Genomic DNA, 13,583 nt, shown 5'->3' on the forward strand with positions numbered 1-13,583 from the left:
AGTATCACTGTCCTTGCTGTTTCAGGACTTAATAGTTTCCTTGGTTTATCCAAGTGACGACTTAACGGGCCTCTCTGAATCCGGATTTTCCTCCCTCCCATTCATTTTTTTTTTTGAAACACAAATCTGATCTACTACAATGTGCAAGTCTCCCCAATTCACTCGGAAGGTAATTCAACCCCCTTTGGTGAATCATAATCCTCTGTGATTGTGCCCTACACCTTGCCAACTCTGCTCTCACATACCCTTCAGCTATAGCAAACCACACACAGTTCCCTATGCAAGGTACTTTCTCATGGTACTTAGAATACTCTTCCCAACTCTCCCTTGGCCCTTTCCTGACTAATTCTAACCCCTCTTCTGGGACTCAGCTCAGTATCCTTCTTCCAACCTTCCCTGATCCCTGACAATCCAGTCTGGGGGTGCATTCTATGTGCCCCACAGCAAACTGCATTTCTCTGCATCCCGATGCTAGCTCACCTGTAGTGTGAGCTCTGACTACTGGTCTGTCTCCCTACCAGGATGAAATTCATGAGAACAGGTTATATTGTGGCAGCAGCTGGAAGACAGACACAGATACATCTGCTACTAGATTTGGAATTAAAACACAAAAGTTACTGACTTCTGTAATTGATAGTGCCCTGATAGATGGAAAGAGGTCAGCCTACACAAGTCCAGTCCCACTTCCAACTTGTTTTTAATTGTGTCTGGGGCTAAAAAGGGGAGCATGTGGCTTATCCAAAGGCTTCCGGGTTGTCCCTTTTCCTTCTTCCATTTCCTGCTCACCCCTGCCCTGCACCCTCAGTCTTACCCCCCTTCCTGCCCCACCACAAATTCTCACCATAGTGTCTCATCAGACTCCTACTTCGTCCTCTGGCCGTAGCAAAGCAGAAACAGTTCCACAAGCTCTTTCACTGTATGCATTCACATTCTGCACCTAGCACTTCCACCCTCTTGCCCACCTGAAAAAAATCAGCTCGACTGGAGGAGAGTGTGAGAAAAATCATGGAACTGTTTGTGAAGGCTTTCTAGAAGCTTCCAGATGAAGCCAGCCATCTCTTCTCTATGTACACACTTCTATTACAGTCCCTATTATGCTGCCCCGTGATTTTTGTCTGTCTCTCTAGGCCTGACCTCCTCCACAGCAGGGGCCATATGCATATACATGTATTTTATTTTTCTAGCAGTAGTGCAATGTTTAGCACTTAAAAGCATCTAATAAACATTGCTGAATTAATTTATTTAGTGAAGGATATTGGAAGCCAACTAGCAAATACCAGCTCTCATTTGTCCAACAATGTCTGATCTGCTTTCCAGCTAACAAAGCACTTTCACATACATGATCTCATTCTTTCCACACTGTAAGCCCGGGAGAACAGGAAGAAGGGGCATAAAGGACTGGCCCAAGGAGAGGTAGTGGCAGAAATAGAACAGAAACCTGGGGTTCTAGATTCTTTCTGCTAAATACTAAAATGTGCCTACATTTAATGTTGATGTGGAGTTCCAGAGCATACTAAGAAAAAAAGAGACAGGATTTAAAAGAATAATCAAGCAGATTAGAGGTCTGCTGTATTTGTTTAGAACAGAGCTGTCAAATAGAAATATAATGTGTTATATATAGAATTTTGAATTTTATAGTAGCCTTGTTAAAAAAGTAAAAGAAGAAGGTGAAAGTAATTTTAATACTGTATTTTACGCATCCCAATATATATCCAAAATATTATCACTTTCATGTGTAATGAATATTAAAAATTATTACTGTGATATTTTACATTTTTATACCAAGTCTTTGAAATCCACTGTGTAATTTTCACTTATAGTACCTCTCAATTTGGGAGCTAATTTTTTTTTTTTTTTTTTTGGCTGTTGGCTGGTAAGGGGATCTGAACCCTTGACTTCAGTGTTATAACACCATGCTCTAACCAACTGAACTAATCAACCAGCCCACTGGGAGCTAAATTTTTATTGGAAACATTTTATCTGTATTTAGATTTCATAAAATTTACAGATAAAAAAGTAGCATTACATACCCAAGTTATTGAAAATAAACGTACATAAATTTTTCCAATAACTGAAGCAAGTATCAGTTTTTAAATTTAAAATAATTAAAAGTTAAGCAATGAAAATATAGTCCCTCTCACACTGGCCACATTTCAAGTGATCAATAGCCACATGTGGCCAGTGGCTGCCACTGGGCAGTATTGATCTAGAAAGCTCAGGCATCACTTAATTGACATAGTCAAGCTCACCCAGGGTATAACCTACCACTCCTAGGACATGTTTCTTTCTAACTGGTGTCTTAACGGTAACATTTTTTGCTTTAATTTCTCACTGTATTCCTCACAGAGAGTAGGAAGCTTTTGCAATTCATTGGTACCAGTGGTAGTATAGACTGAATAGCTTTAGAAACATTTAAAATAAAGAAACTGGTCATGGCTTCCTGGTAGGTTATTAAATGAAACTGTTGTGCTGAGATTTCATTTTTAACTTACGAGGTTGATGCCAAGAAAGTTAATTAAACTTGCCTGTTCATAGATTCCCTGTTGTTATCTCTATAAGAATAAAATTTACATTGTCGCCATTACAAACAGAGTGAAGCAGAAGAAAATGAAATCATTTTGTAAAAACCTGTGACAGATTCAGTTAGCAGAGAAAACACCTCCCAACTCTGACTCATCAGGATAATCATTAATTTTTTTAAAAAAAATGTGTTTAGAAGTAATTTTTTCTAAAACCTGAGAATATCCTGAACTGCAAAATCAGACCTGGTTGAAATTTGACACTAAACTTAAGGTACATGTGCCGACTGAGCTCTTGAAATGTGGCTTGAGTGACTGAGGAACTGAATTTTTAATTTTGTCTAATCTTAATCAATTTTAACTTAAAGATTGATACTCAGTTCAGTTACCTAAAAACATTTATGTTTATCAATAATTTGGGGATGTAAATTTGCTTTTTCATTTGTAATTTTATGAACTAAATGCATTCTCCTTCTGTCAATCAATCGCAGTGTATTTTTCCGTGTTGCAGGCGCTGTGCTCAGCAGTAGGGATATATCAGAGACAGAGCAGCCTCTGCCCTCGTGGAGCTTACAGACCTCACCATCTGCTACAGTCCTGCTGCAGAAGATGCACTAGGAAATCTTGATTTCCATGATGTCAAGATAATAATCTGCTCTAAATAAAGATTTACTGGATAAGCCCAGTTTATTCATATACAGTAAAATGAACATCAACCAACATTTGACATGAAAATGAAACTCCTTGTTCCTAATAATAAGATTTTTTCCACAACCACAAGCACATCTTTGGACTTCCCTGTGTCATGTAACTTTTCGGTTCTTTATAATCAACAAGGTAGACACTGAATTATCTCAAATAAAAAAGTTTCTATACATCATTGAGTTGACATTCATTACTAGCCACCCTACCCAAATAATGAGGAGACATTAAATACATAAACCAACATTTCTGTATATCATAAGACACTCCAGATGCAATGCTATTTCACCATTTGTGCTGATATTTCCATTTAAATGAGTCATTTATCAATGTAAAAATGTTACAGTACCTTTTGAATAGTTCTCTGATCCTTTTCTGCCATCTCTTTCAGAATTATAAGTTCATCTTCTGTAAACAAAAGGAGAGAGAGGCCAACCATGAAATTACAGGCTTATGCCCCTGTATTCAAACAGCCTGCTTCAGGGCAGGCTGTGAGCCACTGGCAGGCATGGTGGACGAAAGTCCTAGCAGGACTGTGACCTTCACAACTGCCCTTGACATTCACAAACTTCTTCCTGCTGTTTCGACGGCTGGTCAGATAGAGATTAAGAAGTAAGTTCAAGATCCAAGTGTGGCTGAGGGCTGAAAGCTTTTCATCGATACTAGCAATGGACATTTTGCTTTTAGTCACAGCCAATACAAAGTACTTTAGCAGGTGGTACTTTATGACTCAATAAGAACTACCAAAACCTGAAAAAGCATTACTATACCACATCAGAAGGGAAATGGAACCACAGTGGCAAGATATCATTTTATATTCAAGGCACACTATAACATATATCATTTTATCAATGGTTTGCAATAAAAGTTTTTGTTGCTTGCCCATTGCTTTTCACACTGCAGATGAAGGGCAGCATTACGTACTGAGCAAATACAAAGGTAACAGTTAAGTGAAAAAAATACTTTAAAGCAGTCTAACTTTGGTGACTTAAATGCAACTTTTACTAATGTTCATGGTATGGAAAAAAAGGGGGTATAAAGTGTACAAATGAATATTTGTATTTAAAATTTGTATCAGAAACTGAAGATAAGTAGTAAACAGTAGCATATTTTTCTGAAGGGCCAACTCTGTTTTCTACAAAGCATATTCCAATATGTATGCTTAAGTATTTAAATGTTATAAAGTTTAAGTAATCAGTTAAGCATCTGATACAAACCATCAGAAGTTTCTAATTGTTTATAACATTTCTAAGTGAAATAGAGCACTGATTAGCACATTTTTGCAAAGGCCAATATTTGGCTTGAAAAAAACACCCCAAGTTAACATGACATGGCTCAGGATTACAACAGATATATCCTCTGTCCCAAGCAAGGAATGCTATCTTAAATGAAAAGCAAAGATGGATATCAAATTTATCTTTTAAATGAAAATAAGCAAATGAATGCATGTTTTAAAAAGACAGACATAGTTATGAATTTTACAAAATGCCCAATGTATAGATTTTTCTCAAAAATAATTTCAAAATATTACCTAATACTGAATTTTCTTTTAAAGTGAGCTGGATTTCTTCTTCAAGCTCTGAAACAACTTGAAGCAGTCTTTCATTTTCCATTTTGTACTCCAAATTTTCCCTTTCTAGGGTTGCTTTTGGGGAGCCAGCCTCTCTGGCAAAAGAATCCTGAAAGATGGGAAATTCCAAATTTCTAAGCAGGGAGCCAAGGATTTAAATATGCAACACAAGGACAATACAAATACAGAAGAGCTATCATATAATTTTCTGAATTCTATTACACACTTATAATATGAATAGTAAAAAGGAAAGAGGCTAAACAGAGCTTGGTGGAAGAAAGGCTGCAGTACATTCTGTACAAAGACCACAGCACATGGGGACATTTTATTGACAGGAATAATGCATATCATACTGTTTGTGTGCCCTCATCATTCAGGTCAATTCATTATGGAGGCTGTGTCCGGGCAGGCAGCTGGGGCCCCTCCACCCACACTTCCCTCTGTGTGTGTCTGACTCGCTGTCGGCCTGTAACTAGGCAGGCTGGGGCGACCGTGGATGGGCAGCGCCAGGGGGTGGCAGAGTGCGTGGCTAAGGAGGGGGGCTTGTTGCCTTTGTGGCATTTCCAGTGTCAGCGCTGCCAGTGTCAAGAGGAGCACATCACATGTCAAAGTGGTGACGTTTTCAGGCTGGGAGCCGCATGGAGTCCATCAGGCACACGGATATCCACACAGTTGGTTTTCTGCTTGGTGGAGGAGCCACCCAGAGGCAATTCATATTCTGAACATTAACATGGCTTTGCATGCCTGTCACCCGGGGACTGTGCAGGCGTTTAATGCTATTGAAGACTTCGGTTTAAATCTCTATGCAAACAGTGATTACCTTGTAAGAAGGTTTCAGGATAACTTACAACAAAAGAGTTTAAAGTTATAGTTTTAGTAAAGCAAACTCATTTACATTTTTATTATGTGCGTCTTTTGTTTAAATCTTGCCATGTCCATTATGGGAGAGGCTTTTTCTTACGCAATAGAAGCTTATTGGGACAGCTACTCTTTTTTTTCTCTTCTTCTTGTCTGTTTCAAAGCTATTGAAAACATCTGAATATATTCCCTTATGGCTGTCTAGATTTTACTGCCACACACTTAAAAAAATTAAGACATAATGGGTTGGGGAAACTGGTGCAAAACTTTGTGCTTCCTTATGGTAAAACACTAAACTGATTATGCAATCTCAAAATATTAAAGAGTCATTATGTTATTATGTTAAAAGAGGTAGAAGAGTCTACATGTGTTGCTTTAAAATTATTATGGACCCTAAAGATACTTTTGAACTTTAAAGTAGTTTTCAGATGAATTATAAACTATTCTTTTTGCAGTAATTCCATGATTGCTAATAAGTAAGAATAAAATCTCCCCTCAACAACAAAATCGTTCCTCCCAGTTTACTGGTTTCCTTTTGGAATTGTACTTTTATTTAACTTTAGGGATATCTGGGACTAAATTACTAAAATGTTCTCCTCCATGATCATAATGGTTTGAAAGAAAAATAAGTGATTAAAATGTCTTGTGGTACATTAATAAGTCCTTGAAAAATAAGCAACTTACTAATGCAATTATATATATGCATATATATAAGTAGTATTTTTTAAATGTTGTTAAATTTTGCACTAAGCTCAGTTACAAATCTTCTCAATTTTGATTCACCGCTCCGCTTAAATTATTTGAGCCTAATTCATTCTTAACCAATAAGAACTAACAAATTTAGTAAGTAGTTAATTAACAACACTGTTTTCTTAATAAGGGGAGAATCTCAGTCATTAATTTCTTGTTTCACATTGTTCCATCTGAGACCATCATGGAATGTATTCATAGACTAAAAGGATTTTAAAAGCAAACAAACCAACCAACAAATACTGGTCTTAATAGGCTTAAGCATACATTTCCTAACAGTGGCAGAACATGAACATCCACAAGGTCCTGAGCCCCCATTATCACTAAAGAAGAACTATTTGAATGAGATGAAGTGTAAAACTTACAAGTGGTAGTACCTAAACACATTTTCTAAGAATCTCTCTGTATGAAAGCAGGACACAAGGAAAACACATTAAATTCAAGGATTTTCCCTCCACATATGAATCCAGAGCCCCTGTTCCTGTGAGGTTAATCTTTAGCTCTGTCCCCACCATCTGTCAGCTGTGGGAACTGCAAGTAATTAAACTATTCAGACACCCACAGCAATGAAGACACTCATTAGCAAAATGAACAAAGGGCCAGTTCTGGGCTGCCACGGTCCTGTTACACTCTGAGTGGCAGGTTTTGTGGTGGCGTTCCTGCTGCCATCTGCCCACACCGCTAGTTTTGGCTTGCTTAAACCACGAGACTTCTTCAAGATAAACTACATTACTAAAACAAGGTTAAGAAGGATAGAGATCATCAAAAGGCGGTTAACTGGATAGAGCTATTTAAAAACCACATTTACTCTAAGAGAGATGGTTTGTGATCCACAATCATTCTGGAATTTTAAAATTATGAAGGAACTTGTCAATCTCAAGTTTTTGATTATCATGTTAGGAAAATAAGGACTTCAGGTGATGATCTATGTGCTATTTCTCTTGTGAATATTCACAAGATGTGCAGAATCACTGTTTGCAGGCTTCAGAATCCCAAACTGAATCTAGAAAGAATTGTTTCTGTAAACATATGTAGTCAGAAGCCTTGCTACTCAAAGCACGGTCCACAGACCAGGAGCCTCAGGATCTCCTGGGAACTTAGTGGAAATGCAGACTCTCAGGCTCCAGCCCAGATCTACTAGGTCAGACTCTGTAGCTTAACAAAATCTGCAGGTGATTCCTATGAGCAGTGAAGTCTGAGAAGTCCTGGTTCAGAGCCTTTTATGTTCCTTCTCAGTAGTTTCCCTTCGGCGATCCGGGTGTCTCAAATCTGCAGACTCTGTGTATAGTATGAAAACATCTCAATTTGATGGTGGGGGAGGAGTGGGGTTCTGATGCACATGCGCTCCTCATGGCAGTCACAGAGAAGAGCAGGTGCTTTCCCAATGAGTGACAAGCAGGAATGTGGCACACTGGGGCAGCACAGCCCTGCAGAGCTGTCATTCTTGAATGATGGCTCTGTTTCAGAGCTGTCAGCAACAAGCAGCTACGTTCACCAATGGAGAGTGGGTGGGTGATGGTTGCATGACTCATCCATGTTGGGGTAAGAAAGAAAAAATGAAAAGTCTATTCAAAATGACAATTCCATTTGGAATTAAAACACAAGTGCAGACACACACACACACACACACACACACTCTCTGACAGGCTAATCTCCTTTATAAATTCTCAAGGGGATTAGTCAACAGACAGCTTGGTAACCTGAAAACTACAATGGTATGCAGCTAAATCACACTGGTTTCCCACAGAATAAAACCTGCAAATCTCATCCCTTGAATGAAGTTGCTGTCGGAAAAATTCAACAGTAAGGATGTTCTCACCTGCAGATGAGACTTCTGTAATTTGAAGAGCTTCCTTTTCTGCTTTCCATTTTGTCACAAATATAATTTAAACTAGATGTTTAATAAACTTTCCCTTTCCTATTACATTCTTATCAGATTTCTCTCAGAAACAGTCCCAGAGAGATATTATGATGACTTATTAACTATAAAGCCATTTATGTAATTTGATTATCAGTAAGAATAAAGTAGATAACTTTAGATAAACTAAACAAAGCTCATTTGTTTCAAGTTTTTTCAAGTTATTTCCATTGCCACTTTGATATTTTTTGTTGTGTTCCCAAATTCGGTGCTCCAAATCTAATTCCAGATACTTGGTGCCTCAAGGAGTTTTTTTATACCACTAGAGGGGGCAGTTGTATAAGATAAAATTTCAAATAAAAAAGATCATCTACCACTTAGGTGGTGTGGAGTTTTAGGAAAATTCATTATTAAATGATTAAAAAACATATTTTCCATAGGCTTTTTAAATACAACCTGTTATCTGCTTTTGTGGCATTCATGTCTGTGTTCTTGAAACCCACAATATTATGCTTTGCATTACCCACAATCAGGAAGGGAAACCAGGGCCGTACCTTTGGTTGGGGTCCCTCTGAGAAACCTGTACACCTCATCAATCAGAATTACCTCTCCTTCCTCAAATCTTAGGGTGTTTGCAGAAATTCTGATGCGGTCTCCCTGGGGGCAAATTATAGTGGAAAAATCCAGGGTATTCTGGATGGCATCCTGAACCAGATGACAGCCTGCTTCCACATGGGCGTGGTCCAGTCTCCTGGCTGCTGCTGTCCTCACACAGCCATGGACGTCTCATTCATTCATCTAATTCTTCCCCCAAAACGTCCATGCAGACCAGTTAGCCAGTTGAGGAGAACACTCAGAGGTATAAACATGTCAAGAATGTAAGGAGCTCTCTTCCCAAGTTCAGATGTTCTTAACAGTCTAGAGGTCTGTTCAGTACATTTTACCGAACATAAACCAGGACCTGTGTATTTCCTCATAATAACGGGAGTTTATATACCAATCTTCTTTTAAAGAACTCAAAGCAATCCACATTCAATACCGCAGGTATCCTTATCACAATTCTGTACCTTAGCTAGGCAGGTAATACTTTGCATTTCACAAATGAGAAATAAATGAATTAAAATTGCCTTGCCATATCTACACTGGATATTTTTGGCCAAGGCAGGGTTAAAAGTTGCCTATCACAGTTTTTAGTTTTCTCCATTATATTATTTTCATCAAAAAATAACAGTAGATATAGGCCCAGGAAAAGACTGAGGGAAAGGAAATGCAAAAATTGATGTGCCTCCTATGCTGAGACAATCAGAAAATATAAAAAGAATTAATATTCAATTTTATTCAATCTATGTTAATGACAATACTTCATTACTTAGAAATTTCTCATTTTTTTTAGAACATAAAGAATTCTAATAGATTAACAAAGCAAACATCCCTTCACCAGTTAGTAAACAAACATCCCTTCTCCAGTTAGTAAATCATCCTTTAGAATGATTTATGTTCCATTCCTTATCTCTTACAACCTTGGAGTTTTAAATAAGAATACTAGTGTGGGATTTAGGAAAACTACAGACTGCACTTAAAGCGACCAGCAACTCATATGTGTTTCTTCCTAGTGTCAATATTTTGCTGTGTAACTTCCCAGATATCCCGTCTATTTATGAATATACACGTCAATATTTCCATGTGTATACATACACATGTATTAATATATTATACATTGTAACATTTTAATATATTATAATAACAATCTATACATTATATCATAATCTATACATTATATAGGTATATATTCATTACAACCTTTAATGCTTGCTGTAGAGCATAAAGCTCCACCTCCTTATGTGGGCTTTGGTGTCAGGTGGACCTTGGTTCATGTGCCATCTTTACTATTTACTAGCTGTGTATGTGTGGGGAAGTTACTTAACCACTCTGTCTCTGCTCCCTCATCTGTAAACTGAGCTGTGAGAATGAGGAGAAATAATATTGATATATTATTGATATATACCTGGTACCTGCTAGTTAGTATTTATATTCCTCCTCATCCTGACATCTCTGCTAGCCTCTCTTAATTAAATAATCAAATTGAACAATTAGTTTCTTGCTCACAGATCCAAATAATAAAACTCTCTCTGACTCTGGACTGTGATTTAGCCAGTGGCTTAGAGCTGACATGAGATAAAAATGAACTCGTTTTTAAGGTCCACACTTTCCAAAGCCCTTAAAATTCTCTTCCTTTACAGGAGTTTACACCCTCATTTCTGTTTTCTTGCTCTTTCCATTTTTGTTTCCGTCAGTCCTCTGTCTAAGCAGTAAAGCAACTCCTGGCTCTCATTCCAATAGACAGAAGGTGAGGGGTTTTCCTTCTCGACATTTTCATCTGAAGGTCATGTTGTTCCAAGTTGGCTCCTGGGAAGCCTCTGACTTGGACAGATTAGCTTTGTGTCTTTCAAACTATCTTGACTACAAAAATGAGTGGGAGTCTTTAGAATTACAACAAAAATCCACTTACATGCTCTTCTAGAGTGGGAACTTTTCTGCAGTGGGAGGTAAGTTATTTTATTTCCATTATAAATAAAAATTGGCAACAACTATATTGCTCCTATTTATAACTATTATGGGTTTTCTAGAATACACAGTTGAGCAGACAAGTGTTGGACTGGCTTATATTGTGGAGAAATGCCCAAGATGCACAAATTTAATTTTATTCATTCTTAACCCAAACTTTTGGATGCTTACAACTTTATTTACACATATTAAAATTAATTATTCTTTGCCTTGGAACTTACACGTTTTTGAAATCCACATTCTTCGTATTGGTCTAGTTCTTCTCTTAATTGCTTAATAATTTCTTCTTTCTCTTTCAGTTTTCTTACCAAAACACCCATTTTGACAGTAGTTACATCTTGGAAAGATGCATTCGCTTCTTCCACCTCAAAGTATTGCTGGAAGGAAAAGCAGCATTAAAAATCAGACCCTAAGCTATCACCACCAGCAACTGTTTCATGTTTTATTTAAGCTGCTGTGAAGTTATATTACTTTTATAACTTGCAGACAATTTTTAGTAAATAGCCATATTTATGTTGAAATATATGCTAAAATGTCATTCAATATAGCACAGCATATTCCTACAAAACACAAAGCATGATGTGTTATTCTAACTGCATCAGCCAAACAGTAATAGGAAAGAGGTTCCCTGCTCATATCAGCCCCCAGCCACAAGAATTTGACAGTCATCCATGGACAAGAGTACCTTTGTGGGGGCTATGGGACCCAGGTAGGAGGTTGTGAAACTCTGGCAGAGCCCAAAGCAGAGGAGGGCTGTTTTGAGAACCACATAGCAGCCTCTCTGACTGTGGTCCCATCTACAAGGCCATAGATAGCCTTGTCCCCCTGTGAACTCAGCTACAACTCTGTCTGGCCTTGGCCCTGCCACCAAAACCATATGCCAAGAAACCCACGAGGAGTCACATCCACCTGTGCCACTGGTGACAGGCCCACTGGCCTTGTTTCAAGCGGTGGACCCTAAATTGGCCCTGTAACTGAGCTCTATCCCCTCTCTGCTGTGGTCTGGGACAGTCCTCCCTACCCTGACACCTACAAGTAGCCATGCCCATCCACGCTCTTAGGCAAGCCCACTGACCTTGGCACCACAGCAGATCCTAAAATGGCACTGTAACTTGGCCCAGCCCCTTTCGGCTGTGGCTTGAGAGCAGTCTTGTCCAGACAGGGACTTGCTAGAAGACATGCCTCTCCATGCCCCGAGAAGCAGGCCCACCAATCTCGATCCCACTGTGCATCTTGAAGTGGCCCTGCAACCCAGCTTCATCCCTTCCCAGGCTTGGTCCAGAAGGAGTTCTGCCCACTCAGAGACTTGCCAGAAGACATGCCCATTCATGCCTCTGGAGGCAGGTCAACCAACATCAGTTCAACCACAGATCCAAAGTCAGTCCTGTGGTCTGGCTTCAGTCCCACTCATTTGTGGTCCAGGGACAATCCTGCCCACCAGGGATGTGGCAGGAGGTGTGGCTGTCCATGCCCCTGGAGGCAGGTCTTCAGACGTCTATCTCAGCTGTGGAGCACAAAGAAGCCCTATAACTCATTTCCAGCCCCTCTCAGTCCTTCAGAAATGAAGGAAAGATACAGACATTCCTAGACAAACAAAAGCTGACAGAGTTCCTCACCACTAGATCTGCCTTATAAAAAATGCTAATGAGAGTTCTTTGAATTTAAACTAAAGGATGCTAAGTAACAACATAAAAATATATAGAAGTATAAAGCTCACTAGTAAAGGTAAATGTATAGTTAAGTTCAGAATAATCTAATACTGTAATGGGGGTGTATAAATCACTTTTCACTCTAGATTGAAAGTTAAAAGAGAAAATTATTAAAAAATAACTAAAGATACAATAATTAGTTAATGGGCACACAGTAAAAAAGATGCAAAGTGTGACATTAATAACAAAATGTGTGGGCATATAGTAAAAGTGTAGACTTTCTGTATGTGATTGAAGTTAAGTTGTTATCAACTTAAAACAGAATCTTATAGCTATAAGATGTTTTATGCAAGCTCCATGATAAACATGAAGAAAAAACCTCTAGTAGATACACAAAAGATAAAGAGAAAGGAATCAAAGCATACCACTACAAAAAATAAATAAATAAATCAACAGATCACAAGGGAAAATAGCAAGAGAGGAAAAAGAAACAAAGGAACTACAAAACAGTCAGAAAGCAATTCATAAAATGGCAATAGTAAGTCTTTACTCCTTACTATTGACAATTACTTTAAATGTAAATGGGTTAAATTCACCAATCAAAAGACAGAGAGGCTTAATGTATTAAAAAACCAAAACCAAAACCAAAAAAACAAAGATCCAGTAATGTACTGCCTACAAGAGACTCACTTTAGCCTTAAAGATACACAAAGACTAAAAGTGAAGGAACAGAGAAAGATATTTCATGCAAATGCTAACCAAAAGAGAGTAGGGGTGGTTATACTTATGTCAGACAAAATAGACTTTAAGTTGAAATCTGTCACAAGAGACAAGGAAGTTCACTATATAATAATAAAAGGGGTCAATTCATCAGGAGGATATAACAATTGTAAGTATATATACACTTGACATTGGAGCACCTAAATATACAAAGTGAACAGTGACAGAAATGAAGGGATAAATAGACAGCAATACAATAATAGTAGAGGACTTTTTTTTTTGACCAGTAAGGGGATTGCAACCCTTGGCATGGTGTTGTTCGCACTATGCTCAGCCAGTGAGTGCACCAGCCATCCCTATATAGGATCCGAACCCACGGCTTCGGCACTACC

General features: G+C 38.3%; 1 protein-coding gene across 1 annotated transcript in view; it reads right to left on the bottom strand.

Annotated features, from left to right (window-relative positions):
* Positions 1–13,583, bottom strand: part of C6H10orf67 (chromosome 6 C10orf67 homolog) — a 131,673-nt gene that overhangs the window by 74,180 nt on the left and 43,910 nt on the right. Inside the window, 3 exon segments of the mRNA XM_063101142.1 lie at positions 3,571–3,629; positions 4,753–4,900; positions 11,044–11,199. Coding sequence (XP_062957212.1) covers positions 3,571–3,629; positions 4,753–4,900; positions 11,044–11,199 — 363 coding nt within the window.

The sequence above is a fragment of the Cynocephalus volans genome, chromosome 6 (genome assembly GCF_027409185.1).
Source record: "Cynocephalus volans isolate mCynVol1 chromosome 6, mCynVol1.pri, whole genome shotgun sequence".
NCBI lineage: Eukaryota > Metazoa > Chordata > Mammalia > Dermoptera > Cynocephalidae > Cynocephalus > Cynocephalus volans.